We start from the raw sequence: 20,270 nt of genomic DNA, 5'->3' as shown, positions 1-20,270 counted from the left end.
TGGGGGGAGCCAACTGACAGGTCACAGGCCTGCCATCGGAACTCGACCCCAATACCGATGTGCATAGGTTCAAGCCACTGTGTGTGGCTGGCTGCTTGTTCGCATTCCAGACCAGTAAGACGAGATTTTGGAACGACCGAGTTGACAAAGGCAATCGCCTGGAGAGAGCAAAGCAACAATGCATTGTGTGGGAGCTATGTCGCACACTCCCGCTTTGTTTGCATGGGCGCCTGGATCCCGCAGGCGCTGTCAATTGCGACACTTCCTTTGTCTCGCATCTCGCTAACCCCCGCATGCTTCCCGATATATAAGGCAACCCGATCTTGACTCACTGAGCGCTGGTCCTGGTCACTTCCGGAAAGAGACAAACGTTGACCGTCCCAACTCACAGAAACATAACACCCCGACAAAACAATTCCATTGTTCCCGTGCCTTTTGTTGTTTTACAACCTAGTATTTAGGTAAGAGTCAGTGGCAGGTAAGTATCTACGTCACTGCTAGTAACCAAGGACAACTACTACAACAACATGCTTCTCATTCTCATTTCCGCGGCCGTCGTCGCCACGATCCTGTCCGGCTTCGTCGATGCGGCGCCCCTGGCCTTCCGCCCCTTCAATGCCACGGCCTGCATCGAGGCCGCCGGCATGCACATCTTCAGACGCGACGATAACGCGACTGATGCGGTGGATCCTCTTCCGACTCACGCCATCAACGGCGCGGCCGGCACGGATATCACGCCCGTGGCTATTGGGGCTATCGTTGGTGGAGCAGTGTGCATTTTGCTGCTGACGACGTTGCTGTACTGGTGCGGTCGGAAGGGCAGATGGTAAATTACATACAAAGAGGTAAGAAGGCGTTTGGTTACCAGGTTGGCGACAGACGCGTTAGAAATAGGTTTGGGTTAGGTATGCTAACTAAATAAGATATGTCTCAGCAGGACTGAGATATAGGGGTTCATAATTAATACAAGGCAACTGTTCTAGCCCAATTCGTCCATCTGTAGTGGGATAATACGTGGAGGCTTATTCGTTGCCTGCAGCTGGAAAGCTGACAAGTGCGCTGACCGGTCTCAATATTGGTCAGTCAAACGAGCCTTCCACCCGGACTGCAGTAGTGTGAATCCTCTTCTTCCCTTCCGTCTCTAATTATAAATACGTACCAAGATAGACAGACCAGCAGGAAATGCATGACTCATAGTAAGCAAGTTGCGTATGGAAACTTAGGGAAGTAAGGCTGGGTGGTATTACACTAATGCCGGTGGATATCGCCCAGTTTTTGGAGCCCCATGGCACACTATTGGAACGCTAGCCTTTTGACCGTGGTCATTGGCCGGCCCCGACCAATCGGGTCTGACAATGTAACGGCAAGAATGGAGTCGAACTTGTAGGCGGGATTGATTTGACTACGTGTAGGCCTGGCTAAGCAGGTGTGGGGGGTAAGGCGGCTGAGGTCGAGGCGCAGCTTCACTCTCCATGTCTATTTACATGCACTCGAGGAGGGAGGAAGCCGGGTATTGTTACGTGGGGATCCAAGTGTGCCTGCTCTTATGTTTTGTTCTTCATTTTCTTCTTCTATTCTGCCCAGTTCGATACTACTATAAACCTGGAACAGGCAACGAGCACTGTTAATCCAAAGAGACCCAATCCTCAGGGATACAACATGCACCCAATGCCTTTCGGGCTTAGAAAGAGGATCCAAAGGATCCGAGGAGACAAATACACGTATGAGCCCATCTTTCTGGAATCAACAACACGAATGCTAGTTCTACACAATGGATCCTACGACGATGAACTCACCGGCGACCTCGAAATGGTCAGTCTCGTCGATGACGACTGTCCACCCTGGAAAGCCCTCTCGTATGCTTGGGGGACCACCAAAACCCGTTCCAGAATCAAGATTGGGAACAAATACATACGGATCAGCACCAATCTTCACGAAGCCCTGCGGAGGCTCCGGCACGAGAAGAACGATGGCGACGGAGCTCCGCGTGGCTTTCAGTTGTGCGGTGGCGGAGGAGCACCAGGCCATCGTAGAAACTTGCTGTTGTGGGTGGACCAGATCTGCATTGACCAGGAAAACGTCCGGGAACGAAGCCAGCAGGTCCAGCTGATGTACAAGATCTACGAGGGAGCCGAACGAGTTCTCGTCTGGCTCGGGGCAGACAGCGATGGCGTCGCGCGCCAGGCTTTTTCCGCCCTCGGTCTTGTGGCATCTCTTTCGACAGCACAGACAATGAAGATACGGTTCCATGGTCCTGGGGAGCTTGGCCCATTACTAAAGCCCCTGAGAGCCCTATTCTATCTTCCATGGGTACGTATTCTGTCCAGAAACCCGGCTATAATCTTTATTTCCAGAGTCTGAGTAAAGCATCCAACGCGATTAGTTCACGCGGTTATGGATCGTTCAAGAAGTCGGGACAAATGCACCCACCGAGTTCTGCTGGGGCCAGGAACGCATCAGATTTGAAACCCTCTACGATGCGTGCCAGGTCTTCCGCAACGAGCTGTACGCACTGGCAAACAGTGCGGATATACGTTACGCCACTTCCCTCAGACTCTACAAAACATTTGTACAGGGTAGCGAGGCGACCAAGGCCCTGCACACAGATTTCGCCTATCATCTATACACGTTCAACAAGGCCTCTCGACAGCAGTGCTTCGATCCCCGAGATCGTGTCTTCGCTTTATTGGGACACTACTCGGCCCGCATAGGCCCTTATAAACAACCGATCATGCATGCGGACTATAGGGCCCCCAAAACGGCCGTGTACCGAGAGGTGGCGATTCGAGCTCTAACTGACCTTAAGTCCACATTCCTACTCAATGCTGTTCAACACACCGGTAAGCATTTGCCACCAACTACCATGCAACCATCTAATACGAAGCAGGCCAGATCACCGTTCCCTCATGGATACCCAATTGGGATAACGACAAGATACACCATGCGTTACCCAGAGCCAACGTCGACTCCGGCGGCGCCGCGGGCAACCGCCCTCTGGTTGCCCAAATCACGGAACCCCAAGACGTGCTCCAGATCCAAGGGTTCGTGCTCGATACAGTTGAAAACCTATCCCGCACTTTTCAACGCCAAGACTTCGCGTCCCGTGCGTCAAAGAAAGAGCACATCCTCGTCGAGATCTGGCACCATCTCTGCGGGCACGACGCCTTCGACCTGCTGGCCGACCACGCGCACCTGGGGTCGAGCGCGCTGGTCGCATTTCTAGACACGTGCCGCGCCGGGTGGGAGCCTCCCGTGTACGCCCGACGGCCTCGGGAAGGCGTGCCCATGCGGCCCGGGTGGATGGCCCTGGAGGGCATTTCGTACCTGTGCCGCCTCTCGCCGCCGGTGGTAATGGACCCCCTCACCAGCAGCCTGGGGACGAAGGGCAAATCCAGCGCCTGGCGGCACAACTCGAGGGTCATGACCGCGAACAGAAAGTTTGCAGTGACGGCCGGCGGGTACTACGCGTTATGCCCTGGCCTTGCGGAAAGGGGGGACCTCGTCGTGGTTTTGATGGGCCACCAAACCCCTTTTGTGCTACGACCCACCGGCGGCGGCGACTTTCTCCTCGTGGGCGAGTGCTACGTGCATGGTATCATGCAAGGACAAGCCCTGGTCATGCTCGACAAGGGAGAAAAGGAGCTTCGCACCTTCAACATCCGTTGAGGAGACCACTGGTCTGGGTTACGCAGGCTTGCACGAGCGAATCGCCTAGGGCCGGCGATGCCGAGCTCTCTGCAGTGCGACGCAGTGTGCGACTGGGAGAGGAATATGGCTCATAGGAATCCCCCTCGAACCTGCTCTACTATGGAGGAGCTTCTCGTCACGCGTGATGCAAGACAGTCGCACCAAGCCACGACGCCCGCATATCCCCTTAATGGCGAGAACGCTGCTTTTGGCATTACTTTCCAGGAATAACCAACTGGTTCCCGATCTGTCCGATAAAGCATTACATCTATCCCAAAACAACTTAGGTATTATATTCAAATAAATTCCTAGCCATTATATCTAATAGAATAAACATTATGCTAATAATATAAACAATCATTAGTCCATACAGTACGGCATAAACGGTAAAAGCAGCGCTGTCGCCATTAAGGGGATATCACCTGCCCGTCAGTCTGGCCAAAGCAAATAATTTCTCCAACCACACTTCCCCCAGACTTTCACCAACCCAGCCATCAGGAACACCTACCATCAAGATGCCCGCAAACCAACCCCAGAATCAGACCTCATGGGGCACCACAATCTACACTCTCGAGGGCTCCATCCAGGAGTTCTTCCAGACCTTCGGCGGCACGGCCGTAACCAAGTCCGACTGCGACGCCAAGGCCGCCGCCCTGGTAGGTGGTGAGCCGGTGACCCCGGCCCCCTCCAGGGCCATTGGAGCTACACGGTCGTCGCCGGCAGCCCGGAGCAGGCGCGCATCGTGCAGTTTCGCGCCGCGAAGTCGAAGCTGGACATGACCATCATGGATCTCGCTGCATCAGTCCACCCGGACCTCGTCCCCAAATGCAGTTACCATGGACTGATCGGCGACGATGCATCACCTTTGCATGTTTATGTTATGGATAAACGTGAGGGGTTGTGCGCTTTTGAGTCTCGGGATTCCTCGGTGGAGGGGGGCGCCAGCGTTTGCGGCTCGGCAGTTCCAGACGGTGCGTGATTTCGCCAGGCAAGTGTTCTCTTCGTCACAGTCGCACTCCATTTGCCATTTGCTTACTTCTGACATTGCAATAGATTCTTTGCCGAAGCGTGGAAGAAACCACAGCAAGTAACCCCCGCCGCGGCCGAGAAGATGCGACAAGACATCGACGCCGACCTCAACTGCCTGGCCCAAAGCTTGCCCGAGCGCTTCCTGGCGACGGTGAAGCAAGTCCGCGCCGATCTCACCGGCATCATCGACTGGGCCGAAGCGGATATATCCCCCTTCGGCCTCTCAGTATGGGGGCTGGAGAGTATCCTTGGGTACAGCCGAAAGAGGGTCTGGTACGCCTACGACAACGCCGAGCAGCTGCGGGCCGAGTTCTGGCGCGTATTTGAGGCCGAGGCCGGGACTGCCGTACTGTCGGATGAAGTGAGGCATGCGATCAAGGTTGCGCGGATGGCTGGGATGCTGCTGGCTTGGTGCTTCGAATACGAGCCAGGTGCGGGAAGGGGGAAGATGAGGGGCTTGGATGTCGGCTTGGGGCGCGCGGATGCTTTCTGCACAGGAGGGATCTAAGGCGGGATAGAATTTTCGTTCTTTTGGCGTTCTACGATTATGAGTCCTTCTTTCAATTCAAGACTACTTACTACTATCTTGGCTGTATTATTTACCGACATGTTGTGTTGGAAAGGGTTGTCATTGCCGTGGACGGTCGTCAAAAATTGGTGGGGTCTAGACACTCCACCCGGCGCCGTTGGAAGCCTAGCAGCGGTCGCCTAAAAAAACGGCAACAGGCGGATGAAGACATCAGACGAAACAGCCCTGGCTTGTCTGGTATCCGATTGATGTGATCTGCTGCAAACCCGAAGGAAGGGATTACCCGTCATCGCCCGTCATGCAAACCCCCGATGATCCCGATCGGTCCTTATCTGGAGATCGTCCAGGTGCATCGTACCTGAACCGGCCCCAGCCCGCACTGCAGCCGACAGGGGGGTCGTCGCAAGCAGAACTCCACCGCCTGTGAAAATGACGTCGGCGGCCCATAGCTACGTCAGATCACATTTCGCATTGAGAAGCGACCAAGCTTTCTTTTCCGAGAGCTGACGATCACCCCACGTACGTGTGAAATACGATTGCAAAGTCTTGCGACAAGCCGGTCGTTTTCTTCAAATACATCCCACCGCATGCTGTTTCGAACTTTCCTGCTCTCGACTCTCTAAATACAAACAAAGACAACCACGAAGCCCAAACTGTCCATCACACGTCGGTTCCTGAGACCTGTAAACCACATTCCCCCACGCCCAACTCAATCGCAAACCTAAACCCCCAAAGTAAACCCGCAACGATGGCCGCCACCATGGAGACGGGCAGTCAAAGCGCCGAAGCCCAGTAAGTCTTTCCTTCGCCTGCGTATCCCTCTCTTCCTCTGAGCTCCCCGCTAACAGCAATTACCTACACAGACACGTCCTCGACGAGGCCAAGACCCAGATCGGCTCCAAGAAGGCCCCCAAGTCCGACGCCAGCCTCGAGGACAAGACCGAAGAGGCCAAGGACCGCGTCGACGACGCCCTGCCCAAGGGCCCCAAGAAGGCCGACGCCTCCACCGGCGGCCGCGTCCAGGTCGGCGAGACGGGCGACCTCAAGGAGCTGGCGGCCGAGCGACACGACGCCTAGGAGGAGATCGATGGTAAAACGGGCTGCTGCCGCACACATGCGGAGGCGGCTTAGTTGTTGGCCAAGTGGGCCAGCCGGACTGTACGATAGATAAAAAAGGCACAGACGGACCTATGTGGGTTGTGGTTTGATGCGGGCACCCGGCAGGAAGTTAGAGCAAGCATTGGTGCGCTGCGCTTTCAGGATGATGAAGGGCGATTGATTGACGAAGCGAGACGATGAACGAAATGATATCCCTACCCTAGGTGATTGGGGGCTTCTACCTAGAATCAACAGCATATTCTACATTTATTACCAAAACTTGCTCCAATAGGTCCAACGAATGTGACGTCGACTCGCATTCGCGCAACCCCGACAGCTTAACCTACGACTTCAAGCGCGCAACCTGCAGCGGCAGTATCGGCTTCCCCACCGGCTGGCTCCGCTCCCGCGTCTTCTCCCAAGCGTACACGACCCCGCTCAGGACCCCGATGAAGATCGCGCCCGCGCCCGCGGCCGAGACGGGCCCCGCGAAGAAGACGATGCCCAGCACCGCGACGGGCAACTTGTTGAGTGCGCCGGCCATGGCGTACGTGGTCGAGGACGTGGCGCGGATGCACCAGGGCGTGCAGTACGAGATGAGGATCGCGACGAGGCCCGAGTAGAGCATGCCGGTGCCTAAGTGAGTACGGGTGGGCGCGGGAAAGTTCTTCTGCACGTTCGATGCCGACCAATCCTCGAGGAAGGCTGAGCAGAGCAGGAGGATGGGGATGGAGAGGAGGTTGTTGTAGAACATGACTGTTGGCTCACAGCAATGGATCAGCAGGGTTTCTTCATTGTATAGACGGTAGAGATCGGGGTCTTACCATCTATGTTCTTCAAGTCAGCCTTGACCATGACCCTCCGATTGCTCAGCGCATACGCCGCGGCGCAGAAGATATTGAGGCCCATTCAAAAGTACCCCGCAATGAGAGTCGACATGGTCGCCGCGACGTCCGACTCCATCCCATCATCATCATCCTCGCCAGCCGATGCGACGACACTCTGGATATCGGCCCAGGCGGCGGTAACGAAGCTGAGCACCATCAGTGCGAAGGACAGCAGCGCTAGCCGGGTGACACCATGGGCCCCCATTAGCGCCGCCACCGCCGAACCCCAGGGCCTCGCCGTACGCGATGACGATGATGGTCAGGTTCTTGAAGATGGTGTACACGGGCACCGAGAGGAACTGCAGTGCCCGGATGCTCGTGTAGATCATGCCTACGAGGAGGAGGGAGATGGGGAACCCTGGCGGTCTCGGGTTGTCAGCTGGTATTGGACAGTTGATGTGACTTTTCAGCTGTTCAGGACTTACAAGCCCTCGCTTTCTTGGTCTCGTAAGGTCTCAGATTCGCCATGAGACCGAACCGCTTCAGGATCAGAATCGCGACGGCTCCTACGATGGCCTTTTCCCCAAACCACCAAGCGCCCGATCGAGTAAGTCGGCCCATTTCACGCCTCGACCAAAGCAAGGACCCGGCGTCGGTTACATACCTGGACGGCAAGGTAAAAGAAGTTCAGATTTCACTCCTTACCCGAGACGACGTACTTCTTCACCAGCGTCATGTTCATGGACGAGAAGCAGTAAGCCAGGACAGCCGCCGCCGGGCTGCTCCCGATCTTGTACTGCAGCATCATGGCTGACGGCGAGGACTATGTCTCCTCCTGGTTACGACCTCGTTCGTTCGTTCTTTTGGCGTCGTAGTAGGAAAGCTGTAAGACAACAGCAGCACCGACTGCTTTGTCGTAACATAACGGCTGATTATTACACTGGACTGTAACCGACCAATGGATAGAGGCGCTGTAGGATGTCAGCTTCCCACCTGGCCACGTCTTGTGTCACTCAGATCAAACAAAGCGAAACGAGTCGAGTTGCCAAAAGGAAGAGTAAAACCGAGTAAGATAGGAATTGAGCAAGTGAAGATTGGGTCGATTGGCAATATGTCCACAGCCAGATTTGGCTCTCCTCTTTCTATCATGTCTATCTTATCCATCATCCTCTCAGTTCACCACTTCGAAGTACGCGTAAGCTTTATCAAATACGAGGCATGATGAAAGCCTGCACTGCCATCTTCTTCGCTTCGATTCGCGCATGTCGGGCGTCGAATTGGTAAGTGATCAATTTGTCAAAAGCCAACCAATCTCGAAGACATTCAAAACAACAACTAAGCCCGAGTCTGAACCAGGCAATGACCCCGGCCAGATGCGGCCCCTATTGGACGAGATACCTCCAATTGCCTAAATGGTCTAAGCCCGCAGGAATCTCTCCCCCGTTGACTGGCAGGAAGCGACAGGGCGGGGCATCGTTACCGAAGAACTGCCCGCACAGCACTTCTGCAGGCGGCATCTTCCAAAGCAATACGCCGATATTGATCATCGCAGGTACATGCGATTCAATGGTACTAGCTCTCGGTAGGTATCTTGTGTCATGATAGTCTTGCCATTTAGGGGCGCCCTTTGATGAATCGCAATGGCGTGTGGAGACTAAAGTGATTTCCCAAGCCGTAGTAACAGTGTCATAAGTTTCGACAGGCGTTCCCGAGTCTGTCTGGTGTGATTTCCCAGCTCGTTGTCGGTAAGTGCGACGTCGATTGAGCAGCCAAGGGGTCAAACCCCCAAAAATGCAAGGCCAAGGACTTTGTGACCCTTGGTTCTCGAGGTAGCCGCAGCAGTTTTACGCGGAAGTTTCTTCCCATCCGCGACCACGGGTACAGAACTTGAAGTCGGGCTGTCGATCAAGCCGGCAGGCGCGACGGCAGCCAGCATGGCTCGGGACATGTAGATCGGTAGCATCCAGTCGGGCAAATCCTCTCCTCGAAGTACAGGCGGAGTAATCGTCAATGGCCCCAATCGCATACGACGCCTATGTTCATCATGGCCCTTTCTCAAGCCATTATTCCTCACACGCTGCCCCCATTGCCCGCCTCCTCGCCTGTGCCAGCTGTTGGTCGGACGACGGCGAATGCTTGAACGTCTTGACCTCGGCGCCGCGCGCGAGGCGGTCGAAGAGGACCCACGAGGTGACGAGCAGGATGGGCATGGCAATCATGGTGCGCACGTACTTGCGCGACGCCGCCTTGTACGCAGGGCTGTTCGGGTCGACGGGTCGCGGGCGCGGGGCGCGCAGGCTCTCGGGGAGCGCGGCGGCGGCGGCGGTCGCTGGTCGCGGGGCTGGTGCGCCGCCGGGTCGCGTCGTCGTCTCGTAGGGGAGGCGCGGCTGGTAGGGCAGGGTCTTGGAGGTCTTTTTGGGTTGGGGGAAGACATCTTGGGCGGTGGTTTGGAAAGCGTGGCGGAATTGTTGGTGATGGGTTGGTTATATTCGATCGACGAGGAAAAGAATGGATGCAAAGACTCCCTGCTGATTAAGTGAAGCTCGAGCTTTGGCCATGTGGGGGCGGTGGGTCTTTCATTCAACCGGCCCCGTACGGTATTACAGGTTACCTACTTGTATCTTGTAGTGTCGGCGAAGTCTATACGGGGCATTTCTATATTTTGTACGATTCCAAGTCTCTAGTGTACATTTCATGTGGCTAATAAACCCCGTCTAATGCAAAATCGTCCGTATCCGTATCATGCAGGACATAAGTTCGTGGCATTCATCACACCAGTTATTCCCCCGCCGTGCTGAACCTAGTGGCCGGGTACCCCGTGCCTGACGGGTACCTAGAACGCTAGGCCCACAACTGTCCCTGCCCCTCCGGCTGCCGCTCCCGAATCCTATCTCAACGTCCCGACGGAGCGTCGCCAGGGTCATCACATCACTTTTCAACTATGCTTGCTGTGCTGTGACGATGTTGATGGAGCTGTCGTTGAGTTCGTATGGCTTTGTCCAGCGGACGTAGTCGACTGCGTCGAAGGACCAGAAGATGAGGATGACCCATTGTCGCGATCCTTATATAGTTGAGCATTTCTAGACTTGGCCTCCTTTCGCTTCTTTTCGTCTTCCAGTCTTTGTTCTAATCCACCAGGTCAGCAAGCTCAACCACGTATTTCGATCTGTTGACTCACCCTTTGTTCGATGAGGCAGGACAGCGCCAACGAATTCCGTTTCCAAGGTCCGTAACTCTGAACGGTCAGGCCTCCTCAGCCGTCCTTGTCTCTCCACAATCTTCTTGGCCAACTCATGCCGGTTTATATCATGCCGTCCGATCACCAGCGTAAGTCCTGCGGAGAGCGTGTGGACCACAGCATTGATCTGGATCTCCCCAGCCCAATCTCGGGCAGACGAAGAGTCAAGGTGGTGTATGCTGTAGCTTCAAAGTGCCCCCCAATCACTTGCATCTTCTTAAGCATTGGTCTCAATTCCAATCCCAACTCTTCTGCCTTTTCTTTTGTGAGGAGTGAACAAGCTGCCCCAGTATCGATGAGGACCGGGTAGAGCTGATGTTCCTTCCCACGGCGGTCTTTGACCTTTGCGGACTGGTTGATGAACAAGTCCTTATGTGGACGACGAAGGCTATCATAGATTTAGTAGTGAGTCAAGGTTCAGCACTGCCTACCAGATGCAGCATACTCACCTCAAACCAGAATTGCTTTGCATGCTGAGGAACCGCTTTGTCGAGAAACGTAAGGTGTCAGATAAGATAGTAGGTGGCATATTGGAGTGAACTGAATGCTGCGCTTCCTCGGTACTACCTCCCTCATCTGGAGGCACCTTGGAAGACACCGTTGTCCCCCGCGAGCGGAGCCGACGTGCATTTGCCTCTCGCCATCGTTGGTACCAATTGAAAGCCATCAGGTGAGAAAAAGAAGGGGATTTCACACAGGATATAAGGGAATGTTTTGAATGTTTGACGTAAAGGTGTGGTGAGAAGGGTCTTGGCCGGGAGGGAGATGTATGCGCTGGCTTCTTTGACTTGGAGAATTTGTGGAGGAAGCGGCATGCAATCAAAAGTCGCATCGAGAAATACCAAATGGCTGCTGCATAGATGCAATGGGATCCAGGAAAAACGCATGCCCAAGAGTTTCGACGACATGAGAGGATGTTGAAGTACCCACGGTCCGTTATAAACAAATCATCGGGACTGCAAGTCGTACCTGCATGACCATATATTGTTGATCTTGCATCATGTCTTGGGTGCATCTGGGACTTACCTAGCTTCCTATCTTGGCCTGATGAGCAGTTGGGGGGAGCATTGGGTCACTCGTTGCTACATGGACTGAAGACGACCATAAGTTGACAGGCGGGAGACGGCGATCAGTCACCCGGCTGGATATATCTGGTGGGTGGTCTTGTGAGGGGCCTGAGATCCGTCAAGAGTTCGACGTTGTCCCCACAAAAACAACTTGGATGCTGGCGAACCTGAAGAAGGTCAGCTGCTTTGCCTCTGGGTTCCCTTGGTGTTGCGTACGCAGCAGTTGCAGCAAAGATCTCGACTCTCCTACACTTTGTTGTAACAAACATAAAGAGAGAGAAAACAACAGTAAAGGCACAGACAAGTCCCAGTCTTGCCAATGTGTGTTCAACGTAAAATAGAGCAATGATGGACAGCATCGGGAGTAGTGATGATACAACAGAGCCTATGAGGTCAGAGACGAGACGTATATGCTTGTCGGGGTAGTGCCAGAGCGCGGTGTCAGCCATTTCCTCGTCATGTGCCAACGGGCGCTGCTCCAGGTGGTCAACCTTCTCCACGCCACTCAGCCAATCCGGGGACATCTTACTTTGAAAATCCGAAAGAGTTGGTGGAATAGTCTCAGCATTGGGCCAACCATTAGTCTGGAAAGAAAATCGTCCTCCAGAGTATCCTCCCTGAGGGAAAGGAGGTCATGCTGATGAACCTGGTCGTAGACAGAAGTTGCCGAGTCGTGTTCGCCGAGGTCTCTGCCGGAGAAATCGCAGACTCCTCCGAGAGACGGACAGCTAATGTATTTGTGTAATTGCTTCCGTTGTTGCGGCGATGGCCGACGGTACGAGTTCATCGACTGATATTGCTGTATTGATGTGTCTACGTTTTCAGCGCAGCAGTGAGTTTCTATCTTCGACAGTTGCTCTGTCTGCTGACTTCTCGAGTGGTGGCGCTAATAGGTATGTGGGAAGCTGCCAGGGGTTGTTGAAGTCGGGGTCACTCACAGTACTCACGAAGCTTCGCGCGTACCTTCAGCACTAGCTTCCACTGCTCCCCACCTGTACCTCTCTCCTGTCCTTGGTGCAAACGCCACCAGTCGCGGTCGTAGTATTGTCGATCATTACTAGCGTTGGCGTCTGAGATTCCTTGGTCCATCAAGTCATGCTCAAGTTCGCAAATCTCGGCTTGGAGATAAAGCAGATCACGCACGGCGAGCTTTCGAAACTGTCTGAGTATGGCATAGTCGTGCTCCACCATGAAACCTGCCAGCTTTGGGTATCCTCGTGGCCGCACCACACGTTTGGGTTGATTGTGGGCCATTGCCTTAGTGGTGTGGTGAAATCATCACGAGTGCAAAGAGACTAAACCAAGGGTGTAAGGGCCCTCGGTCATAAGTGCAAGGGACTCGCCCATTTGTAGCACCCCCTCAGGGACCCCCTTGTAAATTTCGATGCCAATAAGAGAGCTGTTAAGGGGGTACCACTGTCTGCCTAGGCCGCCCGATCTGCCTGGGGGTGCAGGGCAGAAGGTCAGACCCTTCATATAATTGGTTACATATAACCCCAACCCCCTGGTATCATGCAAGGGTGCGTCTGATCATGGACAGATCGCAGGATTCTCTAAGGCATAAACGCGAGAAATACGCCTCATAAGGTGGTCTTTCCCCCCTCACAATACGCCCAGAGTAATTCTACAATCTGCCACCCTGGCCCTGGTAACTGCGCGTCGCTATCCCACCCTCACTACCATGCGAAACCACACTCAGAAGATGGAAGACCTACTCAGATTCAGGAGATGGACATCGTGTCTCGTGTTGGGCAAACATAAGTCAGGGTCTGTCAACTCACTAGAGGTAAGCATTTACCACACGTTGTTACGAATGACTAAGTATTGCGAGCTGATCATCGGTTTGAAAGGGTCGCCATACTGTACGAGTTGAAAGAATTTCACTGAGCTTATCTCGCCAGCCCAAATCCCGATCTAGCGAATTCCGTGCATCGTACGATGCTTCTGTCTTGGCAACATTCGACTCGGACTGCAGCGAAAACCTCATCAGTAGAGATATTGTTGAGCAAATCATAGGCCATGAAATCGGAGATCCCCCTAGCGGTTTTAATATTGTCTTCATCGCGTTCAATATCATTGGTCAGAAACAGCGATTCGAGACGTCGCACCGTGTCACCGAAATACCTCGCTTCGAGAACATCTTGTTCGGCCACTCTCGTCCATCCGAGGATGCCACTGGACCATCACCGCTAGCGTTGCATATCCTAGGTCAGGGTGATCTTTCAGAGAGCTGTGCCTGTTGTACCGAAGACGTCTGTCGGCTCGGCGGTCCAGGCGGCGTCAATCACTATGTGTGGTACAATAACACACCCGATGGCATGCATCGATGTGCCTCAACGAATGGCAGCATACATACAGCGGACTCTGCATGCAACAACAGACCACCAGCATGTGAGCATATCCATACCATGGAGAACCCAAGGAGCAATAGTTCACCGTCTTCTTCGGAGCTACAGGCATTTGCAGAAAGGCTTGGGGTGTCAGACGAAGGTTGCAGTTTTGGAGACCGGACAGAGGAAGATAAAGGCCATCGGCTCCCAGCGGTGAGACCAGAGGTTCCAAAGCTACAACAGCTCTCCAGGGCCATGTCAAAGCTAGCAAGCTCACTCCTGGGACGAGAGATAAAGCGGGCAGCGAGGACTCGCAAGGTGAAAGACATTATCGCAGGCAAGGGACTTCCAGTCCAAACGAAGGGTTCAGAAGACATTGATAATCAAAGGTCAACAAACATTACGACTCTATCAACCCAAAATGTGACTAATTCATCATTTAGAATTTCCCTCGAAGGCTTATGTGAGGCCACCTCGGATTATTACGAAACCCCGTCGGTGCCAACCAGACCGCCGCTGCGGTCCAACTATACATCATCAAACTCGGATATCTTGACACGAGCTAAGAAGCGAGAAACAAGCATGAATCGCCGTGGTGAAGCAACAGAACAATGGGACTATCCCCAGGAAATGGAAGAACATATTCGAGAGCAACACGAATATCACCAACAACCAACGTCCATTTCATCGCCCGCTCATGATTACATCTACTCAGGTGAAACTCACATCACAGGCGGCATTGGAGACGTTCCCAGAAGCATGGCTGGAGAGGCCGTCGCGTGCGGTAGTTTTCCCACAAACGAAGGTGGCCGCTATATCGATTATACGAGTGAGGCAGAAGTCCCGATCCTGCCGTTCCCAGACGATTACTGGACATACGATGCCGAGCGTCAGAATTACTACCACATTGATCTAGAGGATGACGGGAGTACGACAAAGATCTGGTATCCTCCGGAGTTTCTTGAGGCTCATAGAGACAAGTAGCAACATGAAGCTCCAGCCGAGAATATACAGCATTCTCCTTTCGTGTTGATCGTTGGCACGGATTGGTCTCTTATGAAAGAGAAAAGGCCCTTTGGAAACCCACACAAGGTAAGTTATCTTGCCGGATTTTCGTTATATAGTCACCACAAGAGCCACGGTAGTATCGATTTTCCAAGCCTTCTGACCAGCAGTAGCTCAAATCTTCAACATTCAAATACGAAATACCTCTAAAGTCCATGGCATCCAGGCCGGGATGCCATGGCTCAACAGTCGCACGCACTCTTTTCGCTAACATGCCTCACTAAGGGTGGCAGTTGCAGTTTCACAAGTGTCCTGGAAGACATCATCTCGTTTTGGAAGGATTCTCCTAATGGAACTCTTCGCGGAATCTATGTCTATGACTAAGATAATGGTCCTCCTTTCGGTTCATGTAATACGACTTAATTATAGTTGGATAGTCTCTTTACTGCATTTCCTGTTAGTGCTTTCCCTTTTCCTTCTCCTTTCCCCTTTCCCCCTTTCCCCCTTTCCCCTGCTCTCTTCTTTTTGGTGGATAGGGGCTGTATGAAATTTCAAGGCTATTTTTGTTGCGCTGTTAACTATCGCTCATGCATGTTCGAAACAAAAGCTACTCTACTAGCAACACTTACTCACGCTGAGCTTCTCACTTACCCTGATCATGGTAATTACTATACTCGCCTGATGCATAGCCAAGTGCTAAAGGGCATTCACCATTTCTGCATGATTATTGCGATTGTCACGACCATCCCTCCGTTCTCTTTAGCATATACAGATTGCGATTGTGTTATACCTGCTGCACGCATTGAATAACTCACTCAGTAGCTAGCCTAACAGAATGGGAGAAGATTAATGGGCTGTCAATAGGGGCTTTTTTGCTTGTGGCCTTGATTAACAGCATTTGCATTCACTCTGAAATTTACACCATATATAGACGCACTTTCACTCGGCCCGTACTAAGAAATACAGTATCCAATCTCACACTATGTCTTCACTGTTTCCCATACCCAACACAGGTACAATGTCAAAACGAACTTCTCTACTAAGGGGTCTTCCGTGCCCCTTCCCTCAACCCCCACGCAACAACTCAACGAGCAACAACACCAACACTGCCACGGTACCCAGGACCAACCCGCCCAGAAAGCATAGCAATACCCCAAACATCAATATCGCGACAGCCAAACTCAGCAAAAACTGGCGAAAAGCCATAGACGCGGTCCGGCAAACCCTAGCTTCCACATCAGCGGCCGCCAAAACCCGGCGCCAACTAAGCTCCTCCAGCAACAACACCACCCCAGAGTCCAGCCAAGCCGCCCGATTCACCCGAAAAATTAATGAAGCCATCTTCGACCCCGTGACTCCCCAAAACGGCTGGGCGGGCCGCCACCGCGGTGGCACACGCTACCGCTCCGTCAAGGTCCTGTTGACCTACTGGGCCGAGACCGACGACCCGGCCTTCGGCGCCTCGGCCGCGGCCCGCGCGCTCGCGGACGTGTTCCAGAACCGGTACGGGTTCGACGTGCTGGTCTGGCTGATCCCCGTCATGCAGCCGCAGCAGGCCCTGGCCGCGAAGCTGCGGCAGTTCGCGCGCGACGACGCGGATGCGCGGCAGCGGCTGGGCGAGAGTCTGCTCATTTTCTGGTACGGCGGGCCGGCGCGGGAGGATGAGAGCGACGGGGGCCCTCCCTTGTGGTTTGGAGAGTAAGTCGAATTATTGCCAGCCCCTCTTGCCCCCTATATATATACGACCCCCTTTTCTGTATGTTGGTGGTGCAGCGTACTAATCATGGATCGCCTTTGCGCCCCTTCTCGTTATTCATTAGATCCTTCACCGGCCCAACCATAAACTCCCACATCGTGCCTCAAATCCTCGGCGCCGGCAAATCCGACGTCCTGACCCTCTACGACAGCCCCCACGCCCTGCACGGCTACAACGTGACGGGGCCGGGCCTGTGCGAGCACCTGGGCGCCACGGCCTACAACGGCGTCGTCGCGGGCTTCGCCGCGAACTACAGCAGCGCCGACAGTATCCCCAATGGCAATACTGACCACCGCCGATACTCGCTCTCCTTCACCCGCGCCCTGATCCAGATCCTCGACCACCCCGACCGCGCCGCCCAGGGCATCTCGGTCCTCGACATCCACCGCAAGCTCGTGAACCGGTACCAGATGGCGGCGGCGGCGGGCAGGGGCAGCGAGTCTGACGAAGCGAAGGAGGCCGCCCTGGCATGGAGAATGGGTGGCGATAACCGGGGCAGGGGCAAGAATAGGGACGCATACGTATACACCCCGCGCCCCCAGCGGCCCTGGCTCCCAAGCGCCCTGCGCCAGACGCCCGCGTACTGCCACCTGTCCCGGTGCCGGCCGCGGGCCGAAGGGGGCCGGCGAGCATCGTGCTCGCGCAGTTGGGGCGTCAGACGCTCGAAACGACAGTTGCACCATCACCCACAGAAAATACTCAGAAGGGCCCGGGAGATAACGATGAAAACGAAAGCGAAAAGGAGATGGACGATGGGGCCGTCGAGGTGACCATGCGAATGCGGCTGCGACCGCCGGCCGACACGGTGAACGTCGGACGGTGGAAGGAGTGGATCCTCGACGCGCCGCCCGAAGCGAATCAGCTGGTCTTCATACAGGCCCAAGATACTTAGGTAAGACTGTAGACCGGAAGACGTTTGTAGCGGTGCATTGAGATGTGCGGCAGATAGTTGACCCGAAAGCCTTGGCGAGCACTCATAAGTAGCCTTCAATGGAAACGGTACCTTACCTCCTTGGAAATGAACATGCTCGATTAACATGAATTCGATAATGATTGGAAAATATTGCCCCTGCGTTGCTATTTGTACATATATCTCGAGTTGCGGTTCCGTGTATTACCCGTAACTAAGCTCATACCTGCGGGGGCGGATCCTCTTCCCAAAGCCCGACAAACGCCTAAGAATGTGCATGCCACACAATACTCTCCCAGCTAATCTAGCCCCGTGCGCTCCGCGCGAGACCGCCGACGTAACCGAACAAGTTGCGCAACAGCGAAGGCTGGCCTGGGTACTTCCAGTACCGGTACCCTACCACGGCAAAGACGAGCGGGGACCAGAACATGGCCTTGAGCACGCGCGTCAGCACCTTGCCCTGGTGCTCGCTCCTGGCGACGACCTCCGAGTACCGCTCATTACTAAAGCTGACGCGCGAGTACTTGGTGTGCCAGCCGAGGCTGGGCACGTGCACCGACAGCCACTCCTCGAGCGCCTTGCGCAGCCGGTACGTCGGCGACAGCACCGAGTCGCGCATCTCGACGTAGTTCTGGAGCGCCAGGTCGTTGATGGCGTGCGCGTCGGGCGCACGGACAGCCGAGTACTCGGCCGGGGCCGCGCTGCGCTGGACGGACGGGTCCGCGGGCGCGGGATTCGTCGGGTCGTTGCTCTCCTCGGTGGCTTCGTGCTTGTCAAGCAGGGCGAACAGCGTCCGGACGTCCTCGAGCCCCGCGTTCATGCCCTGGCCATAGAAGGGGACCATGGCGTGCGCCGCATCGCCCAGGATGACCACGGAATCGGAGTGGTGGTAGGGCTTGCACTTGATGCTAATAAGGGGCAAATGCGGGTTCGTCTCGAAGGAGGCAATGAGCTCCTTCGGCGGGATGAGCGAAGTCACTCCGGGGAAATGATGGTCGAAGAAGGCGGGCAACTTGGATGTGTCTGCTTCCAAGTAGGCGTAATTGGCACTGGGCATGAACAACGTGCAGGTAAAGGAGCCATCCTAGGTCATCCATTAGCACCTTTCTGGTCAAATCTGAAAGCCGTACTCACCTCACTGGGTATCGCGATAAACATGAACTGTTTTCCGGGCCATATGTGCAGATGATAGGGAGATATGAGGAATCGCTCCATGGGGTGCTCGGATTTGCGGCGCCTGTTGGGGCTTATCTGGAACTCGCACCAGAGAGTGTCGATGTATTCCTGCTGGTAGTCCATTTGGGTATACTTCATCAAGTGGTAGCGAACCGAGGAGTGCGCTCCATCCGCACCCAACATAAAGTCGAAGCTGACCTCGACCTCCTTAGCGCGGCCAGCGCTGGACTTGCTGGAGGACTTTTCCGAGTTCTGGACCTCAAACCAGGCGACTTTCCGCTTGAAGTCGGCGCCCGTGAGCTTGTGGTTGAAGTAGAACTTGACATTCGGCATTTTCTCCAGGATGTCCAATAGGGCCTTGTTCAGCTCTGCCCGATCGGCGGCGTATATATCCTGCGCTTATGGTCAGTGTCTCGAGCAAGTGTATGGTACAGATTGTGATGGCTAGCTGAACATACCCGACCATGAACATCATAGAGTTGGGGCTCCTCGTACAGTTCTCCCGACGGGCGCTGGCCATGGATCATGCGCCCGGACATGGGGATGGTTGACATCATGACATGGTCAAGAAGGGCTTTGGAGCCAGCATGGCGCATGGCGTTGATGCCCCTCTCGGATAAAGCGAGGTTGATGGACTTTGTGAAGTTGAGAGGTGTTGTTGATGGGTCGCGAAGATCTGCGCGAGTCAGCGTTGACCTTGAGAATATGGGGTGAGGGCAGGCCCTGTCTATAAGTCATGGATCATCGGATTGACGATGGATGAACCCTTATATCCGACCATCACGATGAGACCAGCAACTGGCGACAGAAGGATAGGTTAGAAAACCTGAACCGAAACGAGTACTTACCACTGCGCAGCTCATATATCTTGACTTTGTGGCCGCGGTTGGCAGCATACAGCGCAGCCAATGACCCAACAGGGCCAGCGCCCACCACGATGAACTTCTGTTTGGCCATGGCGGATAGAGAGAGAGGCAAGGTTATGGATAGATTGGATTATGTACACGGTCAAGGGTCCAAACGGCGCCCGGGGTAGATGAGTTGAGGTAGTATCGCGTCAACCAACCTGCTGATTTCTGGATGTCTCGTCGGCTTGCCTCGGGTCAGTTTTTCCGAGCTTAACCAGGGAGGGAGAGAACGATGAGAAGGAAGAAGATGGGATCAATGACAAGTACAATTCAGCGCATGCATGCGCCTACAACTACGTGTAGCAAGTGACACGACGTGGAAGACCGGGAATAACATATGAATGTGATGAGACCATATCCGTGAGTAGGAATTGAGTCGTCAAGTCGATCCCGTCACTTCGAGCCATCAAGACTGTAGAGTAAAGGACGTAGTCAGCAGCATGGATGCCGCCCCCACCAGAGGGAAGGTGCCTTGCCTTAACAAGACCCCAGACTAACCAGATCTAGCACCAATACCGTTGATCGATGAAGACACATTTCGCTGTGGTGTCACTTGAATAGTATTTGAATGAAAACCGAACTATATATGTATGAGCTGGAGACTTTGATACGATATCCAAGTATGCCTCATAGTCTTCTTTCCTGGGTCACTATCCCACAGGTTGATGGCTTGGTGGTGAAATCGCTAGGTGGGCGTCGTGGTCAACTCC

The 20,270-nt window shown here is 54.3% G+C and overlaps 9 protein-coding genes across 9 annotated transcripts; 5 read left to right on the top strand and 4 right to left on the bottom strand.

The window, feature by feature from the left end:
* Positions 1 to 527: 527 nt before the first annotated feature.
* Positions 528 to 3,666, top strand: PG997_010424 (uncharacterized protein; the record flags this gene model as incomplete). The annotated part of the gene is made up of 4 exons (XM_066814739.1): positions 528 to 770; positions 1,612 to 2,310; positions 2,384 to 2,840; positions 2,888 to 3,666. The coding sequence occupies 4 exons, from the start codon at positions 528 to 530 to the stop codon at positions 3,664 to 3,666; spliced, it is 2,178 nt and encodes a 725-aa protein (XP_066666701.1).
* A 536-nt stretch (positions 3,667 to 4,202) lies between these two features.
* PG997_010423 (uncharacterized protein) lies at positions 4,203 to 5,224 on the top strand (the record flags this gene model as incomplete). The annotated part of the gene is made up of 3 exons (XM_066814738.1): positions 4,203 to 4,343; positions 4,379 to 4,662; positions 4,741 to 5,224. The coding sequence occupies 3 exons, from the start codon at positions 4,203 to 4,205 to the stop codon at positions 5,222 to 5,224; spliced, it is 909 nt and encodes a 302-aa protein (XP_066666700.1).
* Positions 5,225 to 5,993: 769 nt separating this feature from the next.
* PG997_010422 (uncharacterized protein) lies at positions 5,994 to 6,322 on the top strand (the record flags this gene model as incomplete). The annotated part of the gene is made up of 2 exons (XM_066814737.1): positions 5,994 to 6,037; positions 6,109 to 6,322. The coding sequence occupies 2 exons, from the start codon at positions 5,994 to 5,996 to the stop codon at positions 6,320 to 6,322; spliced, it is 258 nt and encodes an 85-aa protein (XP_066666699.1).
* Positions 6,323 to 6,686: 364 nt separating this feature from the next.
* On the bottom strand, positions 6,687 to 7,978 carry PG997_010421 (GDP-mannose transporter; the record flags this gene model as incomplete). Its single annotated transcript, XM_066814736.1, has 6 exons — positions 6,687 to 7,099; positions 7,168 to 7,202; positions 7,263 to 7,407; positions 7,448 to 7,588; positions 7,656 to 7,834; positions 7,890 to 7,978. 6 exons carry the CDS (start codon positions 7,976 to 7,978, stop codon positions 6,687 to 6,689), a joined length of 1,002 nt encoding a protein of 333 aa, XP_066666698.1.
* A 1,255-nt stretch (positions 7,979 to 9,233) lies between these two features.
* Positions 9,234 to 9,728, bottom strand: PG997_010420 (uncharacterized protein; the record flags this gene model as incomplete). Its single annotated transcript, XM_066814735.1, has 2 exons — positions 9,234 to 9,581; positions 9,693 to 9,728. The coding sequence occupies 2 exons, from the start codon at positions 9,726 to 9,728 to the stop codon at positions 9,234 to 9,236; spliced, it is 384 nt and encodes a 127-aa protein (XP_066666697.1).
* A 1,965-nt stretch (positions 9,729 to 11,693) lies between these two features.
* Positions 11,694 to 12,729, bottom strand: PG997_010419 (uncharacterized protein; the record flags this gene model as incomplete). The annotated part of the gene is made up of 3 exons (XM_066814734.1): positions 11,694 to 11,948; positions 12,005 to 12,274; positions 12,439 to 12,729. Coding segments are annotated over 3 exons (816 nt in total), but the record flags the coding sequence as incomplete, so codon positions are not given.
* Positions 12,730 to 13,156: 427 nt separating this feature from the next.
* PG997_010418 (uncharacterized protein) lies at positions 13,157 to 14,789 on the top strand (the record flags this gene model as incomplete). The annotated part of the gene is made up of 3 exons (XM_066814733.1): positions 13,157 to 13,261; positions 13,377 to 14,194; positions 14,249 to 14,789. 3 exons carry the CDS (start codon positions 13,157 to 13,159, stop codon positions 14,787 to 14,789), a joined length of 1,464 nt encoding a protein of 487 aa, XP_066666695.1.
* A 1,039-nt stretch (positions 14,790 to 15,828) lies between these two features.
* Positions 15,829 to 17,458, top strand: PG997_010417 (uncharacterized protein; the record flags this gene model as incomplete). Its single annotated transcript, XM_066814732.1, has 3 exons — positions 15,829 to 16,508; positions 16,631 to 17,046; positions 17,109 to 17,458. 3 exons carry the CDS (start codon positions 15,829 to 15,831, stop codon positions 17,456 to 17,458), a joined length of 1,446 nt encoding a protein of 481 aa, XP_066666694.1.
* Positions 17,459 to 17,780: 322 nt separating this feature from the next.
* Positions 17,781 to 19,609, bottom strand: PG997_010416 (kynurenine 3-monooxygenase; the record flags this gene model as incomplete). Its single annotated transcript, XM_066814731.1, has 4 exons — positions 17,781 to 18,560; positions 18,611 to 19,045; positions 19,111 to 19,328; positions 19,501 to 19,609. The coding sequence occupies 4 exons, from the start codon at positions 19,607 to 19,609 to the stop codon at positions 17,781 to 17,783; spliced, it is 1,542 nt and encodes a 513-aa protein (XP_066666693.1).
* Between the last annotated feature and the right edge of the window lie 661 nt (positions 19,610 to 20,270).

Source organism: Apiospora hydei (genome assembly GCF_038363865.1).
Source record: "Apiospora hydei strain CBS 114990 chromosome Unknown utg000007l_segment0_segment0, whole genome shotgun sequence".
Classification (NCBI taxonomy): domain Eukaryota; kingdom Fungi; phylum Ascomycota; class Sordariomycetes; order Amphisphaeriales; family Apiosporaceae; genus Apiospora; species Apiospora hydei.
The sequence above is the reverse complement of the archived record's forward strand: the minus strand, read 5'-3'. Positions and strand labels throughout refer to the sequence as shown.